Source organism: Chaetura pelagica, unplaced genomic scaffold (genome assembly GCF_000747805.2).
Source record: "Chaetura pelagica isolate M959 unplaced genomic scaffold, ChaPel_1.0 scaffold105, whole genome shotgun sequence".
In the NCBI taxonomy this organism is placed as follows: Eukaryota; Metazoa; Chordata; class Aves; order Apodiformes; family Apodidae; genus Chaetura; species Chaetura pelagica.
The window spans coordinates 3,158,723-3,186,687 of record NW_009953393.1 but is presented as its reverse complement, the minus strand read 5'-3'; the positions used below and the strand labels follow the sequence as shown (position 1 = coordinate 3,186,687).

Below are 27,965 nucleotides of genomic sequence, written 5' to 3'. Positions count from 1 at the left end.
TAGGGGTTTCTTCAAGTTTGGGGTTTTTTTTAATAAATGGAAGGAACAATTCTTAGATTAGGTATCGTAATAGGCAGTTAAATTGTAATTTGTTGAGGCTCACAGGAAGAGCTGTTGTTGGAGCTGGGACCTCATTTATAGTTCTTTCAAGTATAATATTAGACTAATAGTATTCTTCATACAATTATTAAAATTCTCTGCAAAATACCTAACAAAATAACACTGTGTTTCTTTTTGTTTGAATGAAAAGTTTGTGTCGTCAGATTATGAAAAGTAACCGTGGTGGTTACTTAATTAGTGTGAAACTTTTTGTCAGTGATGAAATGTATTTTCCACTTGCACTGATTCTGGATTCTCTCTGCCAAAATTTAATTAAGATCATTTTTGGTACCACAATGAGCATGTCTCCATCTGAGCTAGATATTTGCTGATTATAAATGCAGGAGTCAGTTGCCTGAATATACGTTTCTACCATCATTTTGGTCTCTGTGGGTTATCCTACCTGCCTCTCAGAAGGATATTGGTGTCCTGTCATCCTCTGTCAAATCTGTTTGTACTCTGTAGAGATTTTTGATACTTTATGGCATGTCAAATCACACTGATAAGTATGTTTTGGAAGCTGCATCCTACCCTTAGTTGACAGAACCTTGAGAACTATTTCATTTGAGCAGTAATTGCTTTCTAGACTCCATTGCCTGTATGGATTAGATCTCCATTGACTTCAGTGGCAAGTTAAAATCTGGTCTCGTGTGTTGACCACTACACTGTAGATGCCTGAAATTAGGGTGAGCTGAATCCTACCCTGGGACTGACATTGTCCAGCTTCATGCTTTCAGAGCTGTCTTCTTTTGAGGGTTACACTGTCATGCTGCATGGGTTCCGTTTTACCATCAGGCAAGCTAACCGTACTGACCTCACTGAGGATGTTAAAAACTCAGCTGATCAGTTTATAATATGCACATTGCATCTGTGACTGATGAATGAGAAGCCATTGGGAGATAATGTTTCCAGGTGTCAAACGTTTACACCTAGAGTCCTGGAAAATTACTCGACAGATTTGAGTTTGATAATGTTGTCTACTTGTTACTGCTGTAATTCTTTTTGGGTTTTGGGGTCTGTTTTTGGTTGGTTGGTTGGTTTCTTTGGGTTTTTTTTGTTTGTTTCTTTGGGGTTTTTTTTTGGTTGGTTGTTTTTTTTGTTTTGGGGTTTTGTTTTGTTTTTTAATTAATGAAGTCCTCTACTTCTGTGTCATGACACTAATACCTAACAACACTTTGAAAGTTTATTGCATGTTACAGACTTGCCTCTGGCCAGGCTTGCTCTTTCGTGGAATCACTGTGACATTTCTTTCGGTAGGAGATATGGCTTTTTATCTTGCCCGGATCTACCTCTCTGCAGTAAGCTGTGTTTTTGAAGTATTTGTATGTGTAATGCCAGTTGAATAGCTGGCAGGGAGGGGAAGTATGCTATAAAATCTGAACAGAAGGCATTGGCCACACGAGGACACAAAATTAGGAGACAGAAATTAATCAGTTAACCCTAAATTAACATACCTATGGTTGTTATACTTCCCTATCATTCTTACCTATTTTAAGGATATTTTACATTCTCTTCTCATTTGTGTCAATTCCAGGCAATGTCCTGGTTTTCTCAGGAAGGGAACTACGTTAGTTCCCTGAGAGGTAATCAGATAGTGTCAATTACTGGTTGGTTGGTTTAGTAGTAAGACAACAAAAATCAGAATTACTAAAGCCTTCATACAGTACCTGGGAAGGCATTTGATAAACTGTGAGGCCATGCACATTTTCAAAATACATATTATTATCCACTATATCTGAATTTTCTCCTTTTTCGCTTTGGTTACATCCCTCAATAAACTTGACTTTTTAAAATACTTTCCTCCTTTTTCCTTATCCTCTTTCTTTCCCCATTGCTTAGACTGCAGAACATCCCATGTAAATGCTATAACTATATAAAAGTATTTTGTAGAACTCTCTTTCTTGCGTGTAAAAATAGCTTTGTTGCGTTGAGTTGATGAATATTGGCTTATCAGGGAGGAAGATCAGTGTCATAATGACGGATGTGCAAATCCAGCATAGCTATAGAGTTTTCTCTGTGTAAATCAACTCTGGGACTATTATTTCACTTCTACTTCTGACTAGTACAGCTGTATGAACTGTGGTGATTTGCAAGCATATGACTGTGCAAATACCAGAACTGTTGAGGTGATGGCTTGCTAAGTTTAATTTCACATTACCTTAATTTCATATTAGCTTCTTTATCAAATTCATATTAAATACTTTAAATTGTTAGAATTCCTTTAAACTTTAAAAAATATTTAATCACCTGGAAATTACATCACTTTTCTTCACCAGATGCTCTTTCTTTTAAGTGCAATCTGCCAATGTGGCATGCAGGTTTGACTGATTCAAGCTTATAGTCTTAGAATACTATAAGTAACAGTAGTTAATACACTTAATGCATTTTCTTTCCACCTCTGTCTTCAGCAACACTTAATTTCACCAATCCTAACATCTCAAAAAAGTTAACTATGCGAGGAATCGTTTTTGTGTTTATCTTTATTAGCCTTCATACAGCCACTACTGCCACATGTAGCTAGCAAGTTTCTAATTTGTTAAAATGTAATATAATGTGTAAAAAGAAGTTTTTAAACTTCTTTTAGGAGTTTCTTCTTAGTAGGAGGATTGCAGGGTAAAAATACAATTATGTGAATATTAGAGTTGTTGCATTTTAAGCAGCATTTGGTATTTCAAAATGAAAGAACAGGACCTAGTGTCTGTGAGCAGTACTTTTACTGTAAGAGACTAAGAGACAGAAAAATTTCCTAATGCAAGAAAGTGGCATACCATATTCCTTTAGCAAAGGTGACTGAAACCCTAAGTTAACTTGAAATCAGACTTTCTTAGATCTGAAGACTTTAATGGAAATCTTGCCAATATCCAAAATTTGACTTAATGTATTACAGTGTCTTCAAATAATTTACTGTCATATTAGAAAGTAAGCTTATTTATGCAGACATTTTAGTAGTGTGATGCTTTCATGTTTTCTAGGCATATCATTTTAAATGCAGAGATACCGGAACACTTTTTAATATTAGTAGTTTGATTTACTATTACTTACAGACAGTAACTCTGCTTTAAGGTTTTATTGCTTTCCCTTGTCTTAAGAAAGCACAAAGTGGCTGAGTTTTCTGTACTAACATTTCACTATACCTAGTTTAAAGTGAAAGTAGCTCAGTACTGAATTTTGCCATTTAGCTAACACTGTTTCCATTTTTAAAGAAAATTTTCTTCTTGCTTCTCCTGGTATTCAGCTTAGAAAATAGGAAGTGTGAATGTTTTGAATTATTTGAAAGGTTCCAAAATTTATTTCAGTTTTTATTATATATGTTCTCTTTCATTATAGCATTCCTTTTTCAAACTGGTATTTCTTATTGGATTCAGTAAGCTAATTGGATTCAGTATGCTAAATTATTATCTTTTTGTTTCATTCTGAATTATCAACATTTTTTAAAGTGTATACTTACCAGTTTGATAAAATTATGAATTTTACTTTCTCTTTTTGTGTATTATTATTATTATTATTATTATTATTATTATTATTATTATTATTATTATTATTATTATTATTATTATTATTATTATTATTATTATTATTATTATTATTATTATTATTATTATTATTATTATTATTATTATTATTATTATTATTATTATTATTATTATTATTTTTTTGCCAGTTATAAATAAGTGGCAAGACTAAAGTTACTTTTGTTTTAAGACCATATTAAAAGTAAACTGGTGAAATAATTCTCATGTCACAAAGAGCAGAAAAATTCAATCAGATTTCCAGAAGAAAGAATCTCTAAATTGTATTATATTTTACATTTTGCACTTGAACTACGGTTGTACGTGTTCTCTTGATTTGCCATCTACATGCCTTTCACATTTTGTTGGATTATATAAAATAGGATATGAAGATGGGAGAAATTCATAGGGTTACTCAGCAGTTGCAGCATCTAAAGACGCAATGAACTGTCGATTGAGTAAAATCTATTCAAAATTATATTACTCCGGTAATTATTTCCTTCGTAGATGTTGGGAAAAAATAAGAATATAAGTGAGAAGAGCTTTAACTCTTTATCCTGCTATGGTAGATGGTACATTTCAGTGACAGCTGTCAGAGACATCTTAACATTATTTTAGCAGTCTTTTAATTTCTTTATTAACCTTTTTAAAGAAAAATAAAATAGTTATGCACTTAAAATACTCCATGTTGCTGAATTAATTCAATGTGCAATTCCTGTAAATTTAAGAGAGAACTTACTAGAGCCCACTAGGATATTTGTGTCTTGAAATACCTTCCTTGGAATTTCTTACCAACTGCATGGCATTCTCTGAAAATATTGGTGGACCAACAGTGATGCAGTAATGAGAAGGAATAAAATTAAGGCAATGCAAAATTTATCCTAGGAAAACATAACCTAGGATACTCGGTGTTAACAAATCCCATAAATCTATTGTGCTACTTTGTCATTTTGGACTCTGTTGTGGAGCATGCCTGTGAAATACTTGCAACTTTGTTTTTGTATGAGGGAAGTGTGTATTTGAGTTCCAGGCTAGTGAGCAGTGTAGTTCATTCTTGAGATGCTGGCCAAGCATTTCTTTTTATCTGTGTTTCCTGTCCTGTCCATCTGAATGGACCTTTATGAACAGTATTTTGCCTCCTGCTAGAGAACATATGGGTTTTAACGTCCAAGTTAACTCGTGTTAAATAGAGTTTCAAGAACATTTTTTGTGTTCAATATTTTTTAATATGAACTGGAAGAGTGGGAATTATGAAAATTATTGTATGGAGAAAGGAACTATAGTTTTTGTGGATAGAAAATGTTGCACAGAGTTAATTAAAAGTTTAAAGATTAAAAGTAGGTCCTTTTGTGATGCACATAACATTATGTTATTTATGCATGAATGGAGATCAGATTCTGCTATCTATATTATGTTTTATATATTTAAGGACTAGAAAAAGCATGCTTTTTACACATTAAAAAAGCCAGATGGAAGAATTTTGCATTTGATTGCTTGTAGAAGTGATACCAGAACATTTTATTTCCAAAGACAGGATTAGAAATCATTATTTTTGTTTTCCAAAACTCCCAATCAGTTTTTACAGCAGTACTGATTGTACTTTACTCTGTGAATATGTTTATTTATTCACTCTTAATTAGTTCTGTTTTATGCCCCTATGCTTGCTCTGTGCACAAGGATGAATTGGATTTTTTTTTTTTCATTTATTTTTGCCTGGATAAAGCTGCATAACTGTAATTATAAGTGTATATTTAAAAAGAAAAAAAAAAAAAAAAAAAGGTGAATCATGTGCTGTCTGCAATAAATGCATACAAAAAGAATCTAGAGGCAGGAAATTGTTTAGTGATTCATCCTGGTGTCACAGGGGTGCATCAGTTCTCTTTGCCAATTAACAAGAATGTTGCTATTTTGTATTAGGGGCTGTATGAGATTTAAAAAGGATTATTTTTGTTGATTTGGTTTGGATTAGCAGTGATGTTTATCAGTCTCTGATGGTAACACTGAATGGTCTATATACAGTGATAGCAGCAAAGATAATAGTAAAGAAAACTACTTTTCAGAGTTTGAGTTGAAAAACACGGTCCACTTGTCTCTCGTTACCTAAGTATATGTGTGTATAATGTTTCTTTTTTAATTACAGAATAAATTATACCACTGTTTGTTCTATAATGCATTTTTTAAAAAATAAGTCTTCAACTAATAATATTAATAATAATATTAATGAAATAATATAATGAAACTAATAATATTAATGAAACAAAAAAGTGAGATTACATAACAGTTGTAGCAGCAAATCCATTTTATGTGGCTTTACAACTTCCCAGATTAATTCTGTTCAATCTATATCAGATGACTGTTGCATTACTGTTGCTGCAATCCTTTCTTCCACTATTTGTAGCTGTCTTCTGGTTACATAGCCTCCATTTTCTCCAGTTTCTCTTATTTTTCCCGACCCGTTGTCTTTATTTTTCAAACTGACTTAGTCTTTTGGGCAGAGGCCATCTCTTTTTTCTGATTCTAATGCAGTGGAGTTTCAAGACAGAACCAAAATACAAGAAATTAATAGTACTGGAGGCATGGAGAACAAACATCATTTCACCAGCTTGGCCTGTTACCTATAAGCAACTACTCCTTTTGTATCTTTTCATGTTGAAGAACCCTTTTCAAGGTTCTCCCACAACACATCCAGTAGGGATCTCAATGAGAAGTATGAAACTTGGGTATCTTTGAATGGGTTCCCAGTTAATTTGGAATATCCTCCCTTAAAAGTTATGTTACTGAAGCCCTTTGCGGAGCCTTAGAGTTGTGTTATCTGTTTCCATAATTATGGTCTTCTAGAAAAGACTGTTTTAAAGGCCTGGTTTTGAGATATTGGCCAGTATTGAATCCCAATAAGGTGTAGGAGAGAAGAGGAAGTGCAAAGAAACATATTTCTGTCATGCAGTTAGAGTTCAATATGCATTTGAATTAGGGAAAAAAAATAGCTGGTGGCTGGAAGCCCATCATTGCTATAAAAACACATGCAATATTTAATGCTGTTGCAGCTACCAAAAAATCCAACTTACTTCTGTTTTTACAGTGATAAATAGGTGTTTCATGCTGCCATTAGAATGTATGGATGTAAAACTGTTCCTCTCTCTTTAAAGCCTGTATTATAGATTTTTTATGGCCTTAGTGTTTTTACATACAATGACGCAGGAAGTTGAGATTTATTTACTTCTTTCTAAGAAGTACCCAGTTCTTCTTTCTCCACTCCTAAACAGGGAAGAAAATTCTTTTTTTGCTCCTGCCAGTCAAGCAAATATAACTTACCTTTAGGTTTGTCCTCATTGCAAACTTGAATTACCGTGTGTACAGCAGTGGCTTCACTGTCACAGGAGACTGTAGAAAACCCCTCATTAAAAGCTTATGTTCATCTGGATTGGAAAGAATACAAAGATGTACTTTAAATTTAGTGGGCTTTTTTCAATTATAGTTTCTTTTTGGATAAATATCTTCAGTTCCTGCTAGAGGTAATGGCCACCACTAATACTTCATGAGTCCTTTTGTTTTTGTATTTCATTCAGATTATGTTTAACATAGTGGCTTAGTTATTCCAAATTGTTAGCATGTATTTTAGTGAGATTCAGCTTTGTATTCAGACCCTTTTAAGTTTACATGCTCACAGTGTAGCTTGTACTAGGTGTTTAAGCTCCCATTGTTTTCAGTTAAATTCAACTCTGTAGTCGATAGACCAAATAATTTTTATCCTGAACTGGACACTGACATTGTGTGAGTTTAGTAGATCTAGTCAAAAAAGCTTATATCGAGATTTGAAACTCCTGGTTCATATGAAGACACCAACAGAACATATACCTCAATTTAGTTGAATGACTCTAGACCTGATTACTACCTTCCATTTTCCTGAGTCTTTGTTAAAGAAAAAACGAGTATATGGATTTTTATTTTTTTCCAAAATGAATCATCAGTGGCACTTATATATATTACTGTTGTAAAATGTGATTCTGAAAGGTTATAAATGACATCATTTGCAAATATGAACTTTTATAGAATGACTGCAATACTAAATCTGTTGTGGGAACTGTGATTTCCTTAAGAAGCTGCAGTCATTCAAGGAATTAATTTATGTTTTAAAATTGTATCTTTTGCTTCATCCAGATGGTCCTCGGCCCTCACAGAAAGAAATCATATCACTAAGGGCTTTCATGCTGCTGTTTTTGAAACAACTTATATTGAAGGTAAAACAGACCATTCCAGATGGAAAACATGGAATTCTGTTATATACATGTAATAGGGTCTTTCATGGTAGTAAATATATAATAACTTTCAGGCATTGTATCTGTTTTTGGTTAATTTTAAGGTTCGTGCACATACTTCTAATCAACATTAAGGTAGTAAATCTGCACAGTATTTCTTATTAACCTCACCAAACTTTGCCACATATATTTTATTAAAAGTACTTGCAGAAATAGTATATGACAGCACTGAACCTTTCAGTTATTTGGGCTTTTTTTATATGATAGTAGATAGATAGTTGCTTGATCAATAAAATGGAAAGAGGTAATGGCAGTTAAGTTAGTTATTGTTTTGCCCTTATTTTCTTGTTCTACTACTGGTTGAAATGGTCTAGGACTCCCTCTGTTACAACTAAATGCTGGTCTTTATGGTATAATCTGTCATCTGAGACTAGAATAAAATAGCCTGGCTTATTTCTCCTGTTCTTTTCTGTGTCAAGGATTGGAGGCAGTAATAGTTTATAGTATCTGAGGGCCCACACTGTGAGAATCCTTTCTAGGAGGAATAGAGGGCTGACTTCATGGTGTTTCGAATTGTTAATGTGATAAGCAAAAGCAAAGGAATGAGTAAGAGATTTTAGTCTTTTGCATTTAACTAGAAAAAAAATGTAGGATTTTACTTGTTCCAAGTTTTTCTTGAAAAAAACTTAAGGAATGTATTTTCTCTGACTAATGCTCCTCTTTTTTTTTTTTTTTTAAGGATCGGGGAGTGAAAGAAGATGAACTGCAGAGTATATTAAATTACTTATTAACAATGCATGAGGTACATTTCTGTAATTACCTATCTTTTGCTGTAACCAATTGTGCCAACTCTATGGGAAGCCTGCTGTTGAGGTTAGTTTGTAGAATAACTTTGATGCTTTTCATACAGGATGAAAATATTCATGATGTGCTGCAGCTGCTAGTGGCACTAATGTCCGAACATCCAGCGTCCATGATACCTGCCTTTGATCAAAGAAATGGGATACGGTAAGACAGTGAAGGGAGAAAATAGCTTAAAAGTAGTTCCAGTATCATCACTCTCCAGACTGCTTCTTTTTCACATAAATATCACACTTGCTGATCTTTTAAACTACAATTTTTTTCAACTTAGGCTATATATTTGCTATATTTTAAATAAAAAAACAGAGTTGTTTTGATAGCTTGGAGGAAAAAAAAAAAAGCACTTAAGGTTACCATTTTGATATTTGAAGTTAAAGGTACTGAATTTACTTCTCAATCTCAAATGGAATATTTAATTAACCAAATGTATAAAAAAGCCAACTCTCTTTCTCAGAATAATTTTGAATATTCTGTCTTCCAATGTTTAGCATAGTCCAGGGGGAAGAAGAAGGAAACGAGAAATCTTCCCCTAATCTCTCAAATTCTCTCTGAAAAGATTAAAAATGCTGTTTGTGACATTCATATATTTATCTGTTTGACAGTAAAATTAATAACTGATAAATTCCCAGAGAAGCTGTGTTTTTGTTTGATTTTATGTCTAATTTGGTAATGCAATTTTTTTCAGAGATTAATAATTTTCAAGTTTATAATTTAGTATTTAGTATAGCATTTTATTTTGTGCTGTTCTGAAGATACTTTGCAGAATGCAAGAGGCTTGTAAAATGGGGTTGTGAGGAAAAACATCTGCTACCTGATAAATTAAAACTTTGCTTTGCCAAAATAATAAGATATTTGTACAAATACTTGTAGTTAACACTGTTTGAATGCATTGCTAGGTAAAGGGAAGACTTATTGTACTCGCAGTTAGGAATTTGTTTTCTCACTGTAGTTGTCTGTATTCAGACAGACTTCTGTTCCTGACACCTTTTGAAGGCAAGTAAGACTGATTTAAGAGGATTTAAGACACCTTTATGTAACATTTGTGGTACCAGTGTTAAAATTGTTTGACAGTGCAGTCTCTGTGTTTAAAAGTCTGCGTTGAAAAAGTGGAGTTGCAAGATTTAAGTTTTTTTTTTAAAATACCTTACATAGAATTAGGGATTTGTCTGCTTGTGTTATCAGAAGACAAAAGTCTCAGAGGTCCTTTGATAATGGCATTAGTCATTTCCAAAGAGGAAGATGCTGTCTGCTAAAGTTCTCTTTAGTGGAGAAAAGTTAAAAAGAATGGTTACTAGATGAAGATCAGATAATTCAAGTGGGAATCTACCATATATATTTAAAATTTGTTGAAGAACAATCCAAAGAAAGGATAATGTTTACTGTGTCTTGGTGTCCAAATCAAGACTGTGTTCCCTTCGGAAAGACTCTAGAATTTGAGCTTAGACCAGTCATATTAAATAAATTATAAATTAAATTGGTTAAATTATGAGGCCTTTTTTATCCAGGATTTGAATCCACAGGGTGGTGTTTTCCACACAAAATTTGGATGCAATGAGGATGTGGCTTCTTAGCTGTATATGGGATTTTGTATAAGATATTGCCATGTTTTATTGTTGATAAATGAGACTTTGGTGTAAAAAGCCTGTGATTAAATGCAGATACTCTATCTTATGAAGAAAGGGTATTGAGTAGGGTTCTTAAGAATGAAAGCAGATTTTCAGTAGCATCCAGGTACTTCAGGAAACTCGAGGATGTGAGCTTATGTGCTCCAATCTCCTTCTCTTGTCTTAAGCTCTCACTGCTCAATACTGTCTTTTATTCCAAGGTAGAAGTATGAGAATGTTGTCACTTTCTATTATAAAATACTGAACTGAACCAAAAGACACCATATCTTTAATGTGAAAAATTAATAAACTCTTATGCTGAGCTTGATGCTTTCAATATATCCTTCCATTTTGTGTAAATTGCTGGTTTTATGCTTTTACTTATTAATAACTACCCCTATTCAGTGAAAAGCAATCTATATATGTGGTGTTTACTGATAAACTGAAAAAAGTTGTTTATTTTTTTAATTTTTTTTTAGTGTAATTTATAAATTACTGGCTTCCAAAAGTGAGAGTATATGGGTGCAAGCTTTGAAGGTCCTTGGATATTTTCTTAAACACTTGGGTCATAAGTAAGTATAGTTTTAAAATTGTTGTAGTGCTGTATTTAAGCCCACAATTCTTCTTGTCCTTTTGTCATGATTACTGTATGTTTTTTGACAGTCTTTAGAAAATTTCCAAAAATACGTTTTCTAAATGTATATTGTATGTTCAGCTAAGGATAACAGGAAACACATGAGTGTTATAAAAAAAAATGTTTCTGGAATTTACAATGTCATGGCAATGAAAGTTTCAGGGCAATACTTCTAAATATAGTCTTTAAATAATTGGGAAAATGAAACAGAAGAATAAGTTGTTCTCATGGGAATGTTTCAGAAGGAAAAGCAAACAGACTAAGTAAATTATCATTAAAAAAAGAAGAGATAAGGACACACCTCTGCAAGAAATATCCACATATAAAATGTGAGAGTGAGAAATAATTGCATTTTAAAAGAACTGGTGTCATGGAATAAATTTACTGAGTCTCATCTTTGATATTTTGGTGTTAAGAACTAATTAAAAAGCATAAAGTGCTGTGTAACCAGCTGCTTCTCACTCTTCCCATACTACATGTAGTGCTTAACTGCCTGCTGGAGTTTACCCATAACAGTATTCCAGTGGGAGACTGTGCAGTGAAAAAATGAACTGTGTGCTCCACATGAGACTTCATCCTGTAAAACCTCCTTAGCAGGGAAAGGAGGTAGGAGTCCAGCCAGAGCATAGTATTGCTAGACATGCTTTTATCAGCAAGATCAATGAAGTATGACTATATAATTGATACACAGCTGAGAATATACTCCCAATTGAGGTTTTCCTTTTGGGATCCAACAAGCCAAGTAGTGTTCTGGGAATGAATAAAGCAAACTTATAGTCCATTCAAGAACCTCCAAGGCCTTTTCAAACATTGCTTATTAAAAATAATTCACATTGATAGGAGCTGGGTAAAGATATACTAGATGAAGGTTTGGCTTGTCCAGAAGCTTGATTGAGTCTCAATAATACCTTTGTTTAAAATATTTATTGCTTATCCAGTATATCAAGTAGTGAACTTTATCAGTGGAACATTAGAGAAAAATAAAAGTGAGATTTTTCAGAAGCTGAAATTTAATTTCCTGGTCTTTGGCATCTACTTGTAATTATGGATATATCAGTGTAGTTTCCATTGTTGAGTAGAAGTAGTTAGCACAAAATAAATAACTTTATTTTTCATGTCATTGAAGTCATTGAAGTCACTTGAATATTCTCCATAACTTTCAAAGTTGCTTTGATTTATTTATTTTTTTAATTTTCAGACCTCCAAACATCTGTAGATGTTCACATTCTTTGTAGATTCTAGCAAGTAAAAATGCCCTCCCTTCATTTCATATCTTACAACTTTCACATGTGAGGTGTGCCTATTTCTGCACATATGCATGGTTTTATACTGTTCTAGTCGACTACAGGAAATTCTAAGCTATTATAGAACTATAAACTACACAAAATTATAAAGCATCTAAATTTCTGTTTCACAGTACAGGAAACAGGCATTACATTTTAATATACTAAAGCAGAATTGCATAAAGAAATATTATGATGTGATTTATGAAATCTGAACCAAAATTATATTAATAACGAATGTGCAAGAACAAAACAAGTTACTGTTGCTCTGGTTCATCTTTATGAATCACAGATTAAAGTATAGAGATGAGGTAATTGATTCTTAGGAGAAATTACCAGTATGACCTGTAGTGTGTTAGATGAGAGCCTGAATAACTTTAATTATTTTTCTTTGTGATCTTACTTGATAGACTATTTCTCTGTCCTTAACAGTTGGCAAAATACTGTATTTTTCCTTCTCTGCAGTCCTGGATTCTTTCAACACCACCACTGAAATCATACTCACTTATTTATTTTTTTATCTGGATATTTAAATGAATTTTCACTTCTGTGTGCTACATAATAGCTCACAAGGTTGAACACTTGTAGTTTTTCTCCTAAGTAACTAAGGAACTCTCTTCTGTTGGTGCTCTCTTTTGTAGTAATCCGAAAATTAATATAATGTATGAATTTCAAAAGTTCTCGAATGAATCTATGTAATTTAAACCTGTGTTGTTATCATCAATAATCATGAAAAAGGAGCTTTCTAGCTTTTGAATGCATAGAATTTTACAGAAACTTTAATGTGTTCTATTTTTCTGCTGCTATATTATTGATTAATAATTATGGTTAATAATTATTTTTATTTTATATTCATTACAGTAGTAGATAAATTTAATTATACAATTTTTGAGAATAAAATGTTAAACAATTTAGGATGTTATATCCCATTTTTAAGTAATAATGTTTTTGTCAGATGGAATTCACCAATGTCAGCTGTTTTCTTCTTTTGTTAGGATTTGAGTAGTTTTTGATCCTAGCTATAAAATTAAATCACTTAGAATTTAATAACTTTTCAGGAGTTTATTTCCTTTGCATCATTACATCTGTTACTCGATTTAATTATTTTGGCTGCATGAGAGAATCCTATATAAAGCGAATGTCAGTACTGACAAATATGTATGTGTTAGTACTTTTGTTGGAAGAGCTGAGATTGGATTGTCCTGAGTCTTTGAGGGAGTGACAAAAGGTGTGTTCTATAGCGATCACATTTTAGTCATCTTGTGAACATCTTGAACTCCCTCAGTCTGAATAAGATAGAAAGAGATTCCTTGGTCTTTTCCACTGTATCATTTTTTTATACAAAAACCCATCCCAATACTTCATTGCTTTCAGAGAACCTTTGTGTATTCCTACAATTCCATTAGTGTGGGGAAACTTCTTCAATTATTTTTAATTCACAGTTTTCACAGAAAACAAATTTTTGAACTTTTTACTGTAACATCAAAATATTTGGTTTTTGATGGTTTTGTGTTTACTTAAAATGTTAACATGCTTGGCATTTTCCTAATGTTTTTAATTTCTCTTTCAGGCGAAAAGTTGAAATCATGCATACTCACAGTCTTTTCACTCTTCTTGGAGAAAGATTAATGCTGCATACCAATACAGTGACCGTTACAACGTATAACACACTTTATGAGGTATTAATTATTAAACAAAGAGCTTGTCATATCTATTGTAAAAATTATTACTTAATTATACTTTGACTCTGTGCTTTACAATATTCTGATTCTCAAAACTTATGATAAAGTTGTGGATGGAAATTTTGATAAATGTTTTATTGGTTTAGAATGTTATTTTGCCTTTCTTGGGTATTTTATTAACAATGTCATAATATTTACATAGTCTTCATAAAGCTTCCCACCTACAGCATTACAAAGGAAGATGGAAAATATTCTGCTGATGAAGCTATTGATCACATTACACAAAAAAAAAAAAAAAAAAAGAAGTTACTGCAGACCTGTAATTGCTCTTACTCTTCCATTGCAGTGGGAAGTGCTGGAACCAGAGATGCTCTTTTGTTCTCCTTTGTTTTTGTGCCATTCTTTTCAAGTTTACAACATTTTGCAAAGTGCTGTTTATCTATTTTATATAGCAATGTGAATAGCATGCCAAAATCATAACTGAACACAGCTGTTTTATGTAACAGATACTGCTTGAGGTGAATATTGGAGCATTCAATTGTTCTACCAGGCTTTTGTAGTAACTTCAGTTTTGACGACGAGCAATTTTGTTAAATCAAAATATTGTGGACATGAAGTTGATTGAAACCCATGCCTACAAATTGATTGAAACCCATGAAACTCATGCCTACAAATGCACAAAGATCATGTTAAATCTTCAGTTATTTTAAAAACAGTCACTTAGAATTGAACCTGTGGCTGTTAAGCACTAGAAAGGTATTTTTTAATTATGCTGTTATTATTTTTTTGAAGCCACAAATAGGTGTAGTGGCTAGATGCTGAGGACTTATTCCAGAAGAGACAAGAAAGTCTAAAGGAGTGTTTGGTATTTAGGACTCTGAGTCTGAGTGATGCAGAAAGCGTTCTCCTATGATTGTAAAAACATAAATGTCATATATATGCCAATGACTTACTCAGACATTATTTTTTATTGCACATAGCTTAACCTGTGTTATTTGAGCACTTGAGTCTCACAGTATAGATGTCACTGCATTCAGATTTCTGAGAGCTTCTGATTGGTATTCTCAGAAAATACATAAGTCAGTGAAAAAATTAAAGTCCAGCATCCACGGACATTGACATTTGAAAAAAAAGCCAGAGAAGGAGAAAAAGGAGTTAAGTGTCAGAAGTACAAGAGATTTGCCAAGGAACTAATGCAGATATTTTCCATGTTCTCTCATAAAAAGCTAAGGCATATTTGCATTCAATTTTAAATGCTAGTATGTAAAGACCCATTCAAAGATGCTGTGTTTACAACTGATATTGGTTTAATTATTATTTCTTGATTAATGAATGAGCTAAAGTTCTGTGTTAAATAAATAAGAATTACCTGTGAAATTATTTTCTTTTTAAAGACATTTGCTTGATATACTTAGTGAGAATCCCGTGTTGATACCATTAAATTTTTAGCTTGTTCTTAAAAATAAGGTTGCATACATAGAACCTGTGACAGGTTGTCCCAGTGTGAAAGGTCTGTGGTGTTGCCTTGTACAGGTTAATTATTTTCTCAGTGACAATTAATTAAGCAGGAGAATGATCTGATTTACTCATTAGGTGAAGCCCTAGGATTATTCCTATGGAATGCTGTCTGTGAGTGTTCCTCTTTCATAGATGGAGAAAACCAAGCCCACTATTAAGAAATACTGGGTTTGGTTATGGATGGCATGTATGCAAATAACTTTTTATACGTAGTGCTCAGGAAAGATATTTTTTTAATCTGTAAATGTAGAACAAAATAAGGAATGTTAATTAAGTATCTCTTTTCCATGCTTCAAGAATAAAATATTTTACAAAAATATTTTATAAATGAAGTTGCAGTGTGGCCATAGTAAATAAATAAATTTAATACATTTAATACATTTTTAAATTAACACAGAAATTCTCTAGCATTTAACTAAAATGGTAAAAATCCCTTAATACTCTATTTTAGATTTTGACAGAACAAGTGTGCACTCAAGTTGTTCATAAACCACATCCAGAGCCAGATTCTACAGTGAAAATCCAGAATCCAAGTAAGGACAATATATCATGTTTCTGTGATAGATATATTGCCTGGAGGTTGTGGGGTTTTTTTAAAGAATATGTTTCATGAAGCGAGAATAATTCATTAGTGTATCTCAAATACGTATGGGTTTCAGTTTCCACTTACAGAAGTTGCTGTCAGCAACTGTTTTGGTTTTTTTTTCCTTAAATGTTGTAAAAAATGTTACGTAACTAATTTATTATTTCAAAGTGATTCTCAAGGTGGTGGCAACACTGTTAAAAAACTCCACGCCAAGTGCAGAACTGATGGAAGTCCGACGTTTGTTCTTATCTGATATGATAAAACTCTTTAGTAATAGCCGTGAAAACAGAAGGTATGTCACTACAAATACTCTTTTGTGATCCCTGACTTCTGTGTAGTAGTGATCTGTTGTACTGCCCCTGTACTCAGCACTGCTGAGGCCACACCTCAAGTACTGTGTTCATTTTTAGACACCTCACTACAGTAAAGACATGGAGGTGCTAGAGCAGGTCTGAAGAAGGGTAACAAATCTGTTGAAGGGTCTGGAAAACAAACCTTGTGAGAACTGGGGCTGTTTAGTCTAATGAGGAGGAGGCTGAAGGGAGACCTTATTACTCTTTGCGGCAACCTGAGAGGAGGTTGTATCCGGGGTGGTGTTGGTCACTTCTCACTAGTAACTAGTGACAGGATGAGAGGAAATGGCTTGAAGTTACACCAAGAGAGGCTGGACGTTAGGAAAAGCTTCTTTACAGAATGGGTTATTAAGCACTGGAACGTGCTGCCCAAGGAAGTGATTGAATCACCATCACTGAATGTTTTTAAAATTCATTTAGATACGGTGTTTAGGGACATGGTTTAGCAGTGGGCTGGTGGAGCTAGGTTAGTAGAGTTATGTTAAAGGTTGGACTGGATGATCTTACTGGTACTTTCCAAAATGAATGAGTCTATGATTCTATGATTTAACATAGAAATAAATAGAATAGCTGTGTAGTAATTTTTCTTAGTTCAGCACCTAAGACTGGGTTCTTCTGTTTGGAATATACTTTAAATTGTTATTCAGCCTGAAGTATTTTTAGGTTTCTTCTTACCATTGGGTTGATGTTGTGAGGTGATGTGCCTTATTATTTTGCTCACATTTTAATAATCATAATGTTAAAATAAAGAGGCTTTATTTGGATATATTTTGATCTAATTATTTCACTTTAGATGTTTACTTCAGTGTTCAGTGTGGCAGGACTGGATGTTTTCTCTGGGATACATTAACCCTAAGAACTCTGAAGAACAGAAGATCACAGAGATGGTTTACAACATTTTCCGTATTCTGTTGTATCATGCAATAAAATATGAATGGGGAGGCTGGAGAGTGTGGGTGGATACTCTTTCTATAGCTCATTCCAAGGTAAGAAATGGCTCGTGGATGTTATTTAAATACCGGTAACTCCCCCAAAGAGACTAGAGAGAAGATGTAAAGTGATTTAGTGCCATCTGGTGGCTGTCTCCATACATGTCAAGGTGGCATTTTTTTGTCATCGTTGTAGGTCCTTTGCTGTGAAAAAAAGTTGTAATCTGTATGTAATATGTTGTTAAGATTCATGTTACATTTTGTCCCAATTCGTGTAGCATATAGACATCTGCATAATCTGTACTTTTCTTTTTAAGGTCACATATGAGGCTCACAAGGAGTATCTAGCAAAAATGTATGAAGAGTATCAAAGGCAAGAGGAAGAAAACATTAAAAAGGGGAAGAAGGGAAATGTGAGCACCATCTCAGGTCTTTCCTCACAGACAACAGGAGCAAAAGGTGGAATGGAAATTCGAGAGATAGAAGACCTTTCACAGAGCCAAAGTCCAGAAAGTGAAACGGATTACCCTGTCAGTACAGATACGAGGGACTTGCTCATGGCTACAAAGGTGTCAGAGGATGTGCTTGGAAGTGCTGAGAGACCAGGAGGAGGAGTGCATGTTGAAGTTCATGACCTTTTAGTTGATATAAAAGCTGAAAAGGTAGAAGCGACTGAAGTAAAACTTGATGATATGGATTTATCACCAGAGACACTGGTAACTGGAGAAAATGGTGCTCTTGTGGAAGTAGAATCTCTTCTAGACAATGTATATAGTGCTGCTGTTGAGAAGCTCCAAAACAATGTTCACGGAAGTGTGGGTATCATTAAGAAGAATGAGGAAAAAGATAATGGTCCATTAATAACTCTGGCTGATGAGAAAGATGAACCTTCTACTAACAGTACCTCATTTATCTTTGATAAAATTCCTAGTCAAGAGGAGAAACTTCTACCTGAACTTTCAAGTAATCACATTTCTATTCCAAATGTCCAGGAGACACAAATGCATCTTGGTGTAAATGATGATTTAGGTTTGCTTGCACATATGACGGGTAGTGTAGATGTAACATGTGCCTCAAGTATAATAGAGGACAAGGAATTTAAGATTCACACAACTTCAGATGGAATGAGTAGCATTTCTGAGAGGGAATTGGCTTCATCATCTAAAGGATTAGAATATGCTGAAATGACTGCCACAACTCTTGAAACAGAGTCTTCTGGTAGCAAAACTGTACCTAGTGTTGATGCAGGAAGTATAATATCAGATACAGAAAGATCCGATGATGGTAAGGAGGCAGGAAAAGAGATTCGGAAAATCCAGACAACTACCACAACACAGGTAAGTTTCAAGTGCTGTAGCCATGTATGTGTCTGATGTGATCACTGTTCATAGCTGCTAAATAAAGTAGTAGTATGGCATCTGAGAGATGTTTGAAGTATATTTCTTTAATTACATAAAAGGTGTCCATCCTCTAAGCCTATTTGCTTTGAAAATGCCATGATGTGTGAGGATTGTGAAGTCTTCTATGTAGAAAAGTCCCTCCTCTAAATCTCTCTTATGGTAAGAGCCTCTGTTTTGAAGAGAAAAGCAGATTGAGTTCTTGAATTCTCTAGACAGATATTTTAAGAAAAGTTTGAGGTTTCTCTTGTCAGTATTTTTTTTCAAAACTATGAGAACCTTTATAACATCAGTGACAGACTATTGAGCATTGTGTAGGGATCCTCTTATTTAATAGCATTCAGTTTAATAATGAACAAGCCCTGAGATCGCTCTTGATAAGAATAGTGTATCTATTACTATCAGTTCCCAAACACCTTATTTTTACTCTTTAAGTTAAGTCTGTTAATACCATGGGAACTGATAAATGGAAGGAATAGAAAATAGCAAGAAAAAGGAACAGTCAGTTTTTATGTTGAAACATGGATTTTTTTTCACAGAGTAAAAGACGAGTGAAATGCTAGTATTCATAAACATAGTGAATGTGTAAGATAAATCATTAATGAAGAAGATAATCTGACTTTGTACTTCCTACTGTAGAAAATCTTACCATGTGACCTGGGGACTTTTCTGTTCTTTAACCTCTTTTCTTGATGAATTTCACCTGTATTAGTTGAATTTTAAAAATATAAGTTCATCAAGCCTGCAATTATTTGTTAGGATTAAAATGAACTTATTTATTAAATAGAAATCTTAATGAACTCTTAACACATCATTGTAAGACAGGAGAAACAAAGTATTTTCTGAACGTTTTTCTCTTAGCTACTCACAAAATCCCTAACATATCATTTGGATCTGCAAATTATCTACAAACTGTGTACTTTTCACAAGTCAAACTCTACAAGCTATTTAACTTCATTTATTCTCCATGAACTATTTAAATTACAGTTATTTCCCACTAAAATAAATTATTAACTACAGGGAATTGATTGAAATCTGTAGCCATTAGCACATCTTTTGAGTCTTTTTCTTAAAAATAAATATCGACTGTGTAACCACCAGGATTGTTGTCTTCTAATCTTTTCTTTGGGTGTTTCTAAATACCCTGTGAACTGTAAATTGCCCATAGTTAAATCTTTCCTGTTGAAATGAAGTTGAACTTAATAAAAAAAGATGGATGTATTAAATAAAGCATAAATCAAGTGTTATTGTTTTCATGAGTAGAGAGCAATGTTAATTTTAACGTGTGCAGGGAACAGCCACATTAGGATTGATCTCTTTGAGACTGCTGAAAATACTTAAAATATTGGCCCCCTAAGTGTACATCATTGGGTTTCATGGTGGTTTATGCAGTGCACATCAAAGCCCATTCTTGCAAATACAGTATTACTGGCTAGATAAAAGCTCTCCTGTTATGGTACAGTTATGATACCACTACTGCTGCTGACAGGACAACTACCTGTAGTTTTTTGCTAAAGAGAAAAAGTGGAATAGAGTGATTGAACTCTATATGAATGGAGTTGCTAACCTCACATTCTCTAAACACAGATCTACACACAGCTCCCTACCTTATCAGTAAGTAGTAAAGTGTCTTTTGTTCAAATGTACTCAAAGAAAGCAACAAATTGCACAACAAAGTAGAGATGGGAACTCATACTGACTTCCAGGAAGAGTTAATGCCTTTCTCAATAGTAGATCAAGTACTGAAGAAGGAAAAATTAACTTTCCTAAGGTCCCAAGTATGAAAGACTGAAAACAGAATTGAAAGCACTATGCAGAAGATTCATGAAAAAAATTCAAATTTTTGATAAGTCTAAGAAAAAAGAAAATAATAATTTAAACTTAACCTTCAGAAAAGTTAGGAAATGAATGCAGCAGGAACAATTTTGATCCCAATAGGTCAAATTGAATTAAAGAAACCTGCCTTGCTCTCAAAATGCTAGCTACAGGAGATAAAAATAAGACTAAAGATCTAAGAAGCTTTCTAGCTGAGCTCTAAGCCATGTCTCTTTTTACACTGATAGCAGAAATATTTTGTAAATGTCATTTTGCTTTTAAATGTCCCCATTTAAAACAGCCCACTGAGATCAGGACATGAATATGTGAGCAAAGCAAGTGTGTTTTCTATTTCACCAGTTTTATGTTAATCTAAAATTTAAAATCATTTCAAGAATCAAACCTTGCATTTCTTCCTTTCAGAGGTGTTGCACACTGTAAGTAATTTAATGGCTATAAATATTTGCCTGAAATTCAGTAAAAATGTTTGTTCTTTACTACTTTTTCCTTCACTATACTCTCTATCATATCCTCTACATGTATCTTTTCCTTTTGTCTTTAATCACCAAGTGAAAATGGTCATGACAATGTAGATTATTGAAAGGGAATGAAATTCACATCCATCACCTGTTTGGAGAATTTAAAGAATGTCTTGGGGATACATAAAACTGTTAAGCAATTAGCGAAGTGTAAAAAATTGGTAAAATGAGATTTGTGAGACTAGACTTGATTCTCTAACGATCATACTAAAAGGACCAGATAAATAAATCAGTTTTGAAAAATGAGGAGCTGCCTAAAAGTACACTGATTCATGGAAGCCACCACTGTGTAGTTTGTCCATATCTTGAGTCAAACATTCAAAGAAAACTGTGTTATCAGCGCAAAATAGTTATTTCCTATAAACAGTCCTGTAACTGCTGACCTTGTATGTGCTGCATTTGGTCTCTTCTGTAATACTTCAAGTGAAGAATCTGAGTGTAGAACATCAGTGAACAGCTGAAAGGAAGGCCAGCTGTGGGCCCTCAGTGCTGATTGATTTGGGTTGGAGCAGCTTCTTTACTGAAGGTTACTGCTTGCCTTGGAATAGCACTGTCTCTTAGTTTGTGCTTGAGTCTAGCCTGTACTTGCTCAAATTATGTGATCCATTCAAAAGCTCTTTACAGAAAGTTAATGTGATGTTTGAACTTGTTGTTGATGAAGGCGGTACAGGGTCGATCTGTCACCCAGCAAGACCGGGATTTACGTGTTGACTTGGGGTTCCGAGGAATGCCAATGACGGAAGAGCAGCGACGACAGTTCAGTCCAGGCCCACGCACAACTATGTTTCGTATTCCAGAGTTTAAATGGTCTCCCATGCACCAGCGACTTCTGACAGACTTGCTTTTTGCACTAGAAACCGATGTACATGTTTGGAGAAGGTAGGTCTTTTTTTAACTCCTCTTTTGTGTTTCCATCCACAAGGAAAAATCAGCTGTGTTGCAGAGGGAGTTTTAGTGGAAAGCAAAACAGCTGGTGTTAGTTGAAGCACCATTCTCTATTTTATATCTTCTCTTTTCAACCCTTCCCAGCCTGTGACAGTTCTGTTTTCTTGAGAGACTGTGTAACTCATACATAACTTAACTAAACAGAGCTGTTCTTTCAGCTTATGTTTCATATTAGAATCTACTGCATTTCTTTCAGACATGAGGAAGGCTTGTGTGTTTGCTAATGGCCATTTTTTTTGGTCAACTGATCACTTAAAGGAGAGCTTCTCTACTTATAAAACTTACAAATAAAAGCTCTTTCCCATAACATTTTCTAATTAATCACTCTTTCTAGTTGGCAATTTTATTTTTTTGTCATGCCAGCTCTTGCTGGTAGTTAAGTCTTGTTGGTTATATTATTTTATGTTTTTTCATGTACTTCAACAAAGATACTCAATAACTTATTGTTAGAAGAGCCCTTAGGAATAACTGACAGTATTTAATCTGATACCCAGGATCAAGAAGTCTATTTCCAGTAAAACCGAGCATAGTTTTATCCAACAACCAGTTAATATTACATTTAATTTCCCATTTAGTAAATTGTTCTGTGATAGTTACTAGGCAAAAGACAGTATTTATTTATTTATTTATTTTGTCCAAAGATGTGGGCAAGGTTTCTACTTTGTATTTAGATAAAGATCAGTTTGTATATTTTCAATTGGAGCACTTAATTTATATTTGCTGGCTGGTAGCAAAGTAGTTTTGGCAAAAGAACATTCTTACAGACTGAGTATTTCTCAATATTTTCACAGTGTGGTTTTTTTTTTATTTTGGGGGACTGACTGTTTCATGGGACAATTTCTTACCAATTAGGAGTTACTAAGATTTCAGCTAATCTTATCAGCATCCGTGGCTTGCAAAGCTATTGCTAATATGAAATTTAATATTACTTAATAGAGTTAATATGATATCAAGGTATCATCATATTTTCAAGTTTCTCCTCCAAAACACTAGCAGGTATTATTATTAATTGTTTTCAAGGGTGTCTCAAATGGCAGCGATGCTGTGTGCTGTGCTGTACTCTTAGTAATAAATAATAACTTCCACACTGGAAAACAACCTCACTGCTTTCAGCAGAACTGGTTGATGGGGATAAAAGATTATGAGCTGTTGTTCTCAGCTGGGTATCTGATACTAATACTGGTGTGAAAATTTATATCAACCAATTTGTTCAATAGACTAGTCCAGTTCATATCTTTAGACAATTTACATGAAAAGTTTTGTACACAAGATTTTTGCCTTTATATCAAAGAAGGGTTCACAGGCTGGTCATGAAGAATAAATTTCTCTCAACTTTTATTTTGGCTATTTTTTTTAATCCATCCTTTCTTCTGTTCTTGCAGTCACTCCACAAAGTCTGTGATGGACTTTGTCAATAGCAATGAAAATATTATTTTTGTACACAACACAATACACCTCATTTCCCAGATGGTAGACAATATTATTATTGCTTGTGGAGGAATTTTACCATTGCTGTCAGCAGCCACGTCCCCAACTGTAAGTACAATATTTCCACCTAGTGGTCATATTAGAAATTGTTTTTACTAATACAAATTACTGTTTGTAGCTGACTTTTCCTCTTTAGGGAATCCTGCTGCTCTCTGCTAATTCCTTCAAAAAAATCCAATATATAATTAAAACCGTAAGCTTTGATATGCAGAGAGTTTATAATAATTTGAATTTGAAATGCTAATTTTATTTGAAAAGTATTACTTAGTAATAATATTTAATAGATATTTAATATTTTGTTTGAAGGAGAAGACCATTAGGATCATGGTTGCAGATTATTATTAATGTAACAAAATTACATGCTTTATGATGGCTAGTCATTGATTTTCATAAATCTGTTTTGCATGGCCACCATTTGTTTGCATGCCAAATGATACAAGAAGTCATCCCCTCACTACTCTGTTTACTTCTGCCTTCCTGACCTTTTTTTTTTTTTTTTTTTTTTTTCTTTTTAAATCTTGTATTGAAATAGGCAGGTACTTTTATCCCCTTTGATGTTCTTAGAAAGCGCTGATTTCTTAGGTGGTCACAGTTCAGGCATGCAGAGTAGCCTAATAGAATGCTTCATGAAAAGGGGAGAAATACTGCATTATTGTCCATAAGAATAACAAAATTTTAATGTGATGCCTTGTCTGTGCATATGATATCTGTAAATATTTCTTTCAACATTCTGTAAGCATTTGCAGTTATTATTCCTCTTTGAAAGCGGAGAAAATGAGCCTGAGAAAGTAGAAAGACTCCTCTGAAGTAATGTGGCTAGTGGGCAGTGGAAGCTACAAATGGAGTTCAGCAGTGAAAACTCAATTCCTTGTTCAGCAACAGAGGTTACTTTGCCTCTACTATTCTAGTGAGCTGGTGAAAGAACTGGTTTGCATTATTTTATTAGAAAAGTAGGAATGTATGGTTGCTCAACATTAATATGACTTTCACCTGGGCAATTTATGGTTAAAAGCTGTGTCTTTCCTATTTTCACAGTATTAACTGGAAAAATATTTACTATAAGCAAAAATGCGAAACTCACAGGAAAGACACAAGAATGACATCAAGCTTGCTGAATAAAAGATTTTGGAAGTGTTAAATTGTAAATACTGACAAAGATGAGTGAGTGCACACCAAGCCATCTTAAGATACAGGCTGTGCTATCAGTCTTTAGATAAAAGGACTTTAAAAACATATATTTGCCAAACAAACATTTTAGACATAATTTGAAAATAAAGGTGTTCTTTTTACCATCATTTGTATAAAAATATAAAACAGACACAGTATTAGGCTGCAATTCCATTGAATGATCTAGGTGGTTTTTAGTTTTTATCCTGGTTTATGACACTGCAGATCTGTTATATAGAATAATAATTTTGCAATTCATTATTTCCCTCTATTTTGGATAACAAATGCATCTCTGTGTGTGTATATAGAGAGATTGCTGATACAGCTTTATAAATTACACATCCATTTGTTAAAATATTGTGTTGATACTGCCTTGCTACAGTAACAGTGATTTTCATGAATTGATACAAAAGACTACATCTTCAAATGTGTGTATTATGCATGCATTTCTCCACTACATGGGGACTCTGTGTATTACTTAAATGCTTGATTTTGCTATTTGTTTATAGTAATAAAACAAAAATAAATTGTGAAATAAACTAATTAATTTGAACATCAGTAGCTGGTTTCAAACTGAATGAATCCTACTCTGTGAAATTTAAGAAGTGATTACTTTTGTCCCACATGTACAGGGCAGGTGGGAAGAAGTAATTGATAGAATCACAAATTAACTCTACCTGGAAATAACCATTGTCCTCTATATGAATCACTTCCACCTAGCAGGGAGTTGCTTCTCCCCCATTCAACTCCATTTGTCTTTTGTCATTGTCCTTCCATAAACATTAGCAGGAAGGTGGATTTATTAATCATTTATTCATCATTGTGACAGCTACAAGGAGGCCATGACATCCTTCGTCCTTCTTAGAGAAGGAAATCTCCCTAAGTATTGTTCTGCTATGGAGAAAGAGAGACCATACCACTCATCTTCTTCCAAAAGCTGATAAGTGAAAGAGAGAAGAGGTCTGAAACATGAAGATTTGCATAATGTCTCCATTGCATAAAAACACTCACAGCAAGCTTTCTAATGGCATTTTCTGCCAAAGTAACTCTCAAGGGAGGAAAGAATCTATACGCTTTTCCCTCACCAATTTAAAGAATCTCAGAGTCACAGATTGGTTGAGGCTGGAACTTACCTCTGGAGGTCATCTGGTCCAATCTTACCCCCAGCTGAAGCAGGGCTACCTAGAGCAAGTTACCCAGGACTGTGTTCAGATGGCTTTGAGTATCTCCAAGGATGGAGACTCTATAACCTCCCTGGGCAACATGTGCCAGTGCTCTGACACCCTCATAGTAAAAAAATGTTTGTCGATTTTCAAATGGAACCTGCTGTGTTTAGGCAATTACATTAATAATAATAATGTATTTATTTTTCCAGAAGCTATACAGTCCATATTTTGTGTTGCATCTCATTAATCCCTTCCAACCTCAACCATTCTGTGATTCTGTGCCATTTTGTGATTCTGTAGTTTAAACTGGACATGGTAGTATGAGTCCACTCAAACAGTACTGCTCTACTCTTACAAAAGTGAGCTGTTCACGTGTGACTTGAGCTGCCTTGCTGGGTCAGCCCAAGGACCCAGTTGGTTTAGCATTCTGCCTCCACCAGTGACTGCTGCTTACATCAAAATGCAGAAGTCTGAGCAAGCATATTGATTGCTCTAATGATACTTCATCTCAGCATTTAGGATTTTAACAGCTAGAGAGGGCGTTTGGGCTGTCATGTTTAATAATTACTGAAGAATTTATCCTTCTAGACTTTATCTAATCATTAGGAAGCTGCTTATGCTTTTAGCCTCCATAATATCCTATGGCACTGAGTCTGACAAAGTAATTATGTGACCTTTGAAGCACTTCTTGTCTTTGTTTTTTTAAGCCTGCTTAAATGCATAAAGTCACTATGTGCCTTACTATTTATGCTATGAGAGGAGTGTTTAATCATGTCTTTAATAATCATACCATTTATGACTCTGTAGGCTTGAGTCATACCTCCTGGTGTGCCTGTTTGAATCCATGTAGAGTCTTTGTCTTGGTTAGTCTGTCTTTGGAAACCTCTGATCACCCAGGTCTATTTGGAACTTTTCTGGGGTTTCAAAGCCCTCATGTTTTGTAGCTCTTGTAGAATACAGGTACTCAATTTATCAACAGTTATGAGTTCATTTTACTTCATTTGCTCATTTTTCACTTTCATGAAAGGTGACTCTCAAATATTCCCAATTAAGGCCTTTGGACCCATATTGAAATTTTAAACCAGTAGTTCTTACTTATTTCCTCCTAGTCTGTTGTATTTGTGGCATAGGACATGTATTTACATTTAGTTCTAAAACTAGTTTACACTTTGGTCTGGAATAATGAAATATGAGAGCTAAAAGGCAACAGACAGTAAAGGCCATTATCCCCTTTTACTTCAGGGTCATAACACAGGATGGAATTCAGGAGGAGATTAAGGTAAATTTAGGTATCCACCTGAAGCACTTACATGTGGACTAGATTTCTAGCCAAAAGGGGATCTGCTCAATAGAAGCAAATGATCGTCTACAATGTGGACATTTAGTGGCTGGTCAGCCATGTCCCTGTAGGATACATCTATTGCACTTTTTGTTAACCTGGAGCTGATTCCAGCCTCTTTTAATGAGGTAGCTTTTTTTTTTTTTTTTTTTCTAATGGAGAAGATGACAGACTGCAATACATAGTTCCTTTATCATGCTCACACTCCTCCACAGTTCCTCTACTTCGCTATGTCAGTCTTGAGTTCATGTGAGGCCTCATCCTGGGCTGCTGGTTCTTTAACAATCTTAAATGTCTGTTACAAAACACTCATTTCAACAGTCTGCTGTAGAGTTAGTTGTTATTACGTGTCCCATTGCCTCTTATTTTTAAAGGCATTTCACCTATTTCTCATTAGAATAGAGGCTGAATATTGGATGCTTGAATTAATTAAAGCTATAAGCAGAAAAGAACCAAGGGAGAAATGTAGCAAAATTGCACTCAGAATATTGGAGGAATTGCAAATATTTTTTTTGTTTTGTGCAAAAGATTCTGAGGGTGACTGAAATAAAGATTATACATTTGTGTGGAATACAGGTGAAAATTTACTGTAAATCGCAGTAGTCTCTTTCTACATGTTTTAATATTTCCCTTTATATCAGTTCTCTACCACTTCTGTCTCAGGGACTGTACAAAGATGTGCTTCAAATTCTGGGGTTTTTTTGTTGTGTGTTTTTTTCTTTCCATGGGGGAGGTCTTTGAGACTTTTTAATTACAGCTATAAGAAAGACATTTTTAAGATGTTGTATAAGTTTG

General features: G+C 34.0%; 1 protein-coding gene across 1 annotated transcript in view; it reads left to right on the top strand.

Moving 5' to 3' along the window:
* NBEA (neurobeachin) overlaps window positions 1–27,965 on the top strand; it is a 516,495-nt gene that overhangs the window by 150,450 nt on the left and 338,080 nt on the right. Inside the window, exons 16-26 of the mRNA XM_009998372.1 lie at window positions 7,767–7,846; window positions 8,604–8,666; window positions 8,775–8,872; window positions 10,809–10,901; window positions 13,817–13,925; window positions 15,898–15,979; window positions 16,201–16,324; window positions 17,179–17,371; window positions 17,632–18,651; window positions 21,727–21,944; window positions 23,393–23,546. Of these exons, the coding sequence (XP_009996674.1) occupies window positions 7,767–7,846; window positions 8,604–8,666; window positions 8,775–8,872; window positions 10,809–10,901; window positions 13,817–13,925; window positions 15,898–15,979; window positions 16,201–16,324; window positions 17,179–17,371; window positions 17,632–18,651; window positions 21,727–21,944; window positions 23,393–23,546 (2,234 nt within the window). The remainder of the gene's footprint in view (window positions 1–7,766; window positions 7,847–8,603; window positions 8,667–8,774; window positions 8,873–10,808; window positions 10,902–13,816; window positions 13,926–15,897; window positions 15,980–16,200; window positions 16,325–17,178; window positions 17,372–17,631; window positions 18,652–21,726; window positions 21,945–23,392; window positions 23,547–27,965) is intronic.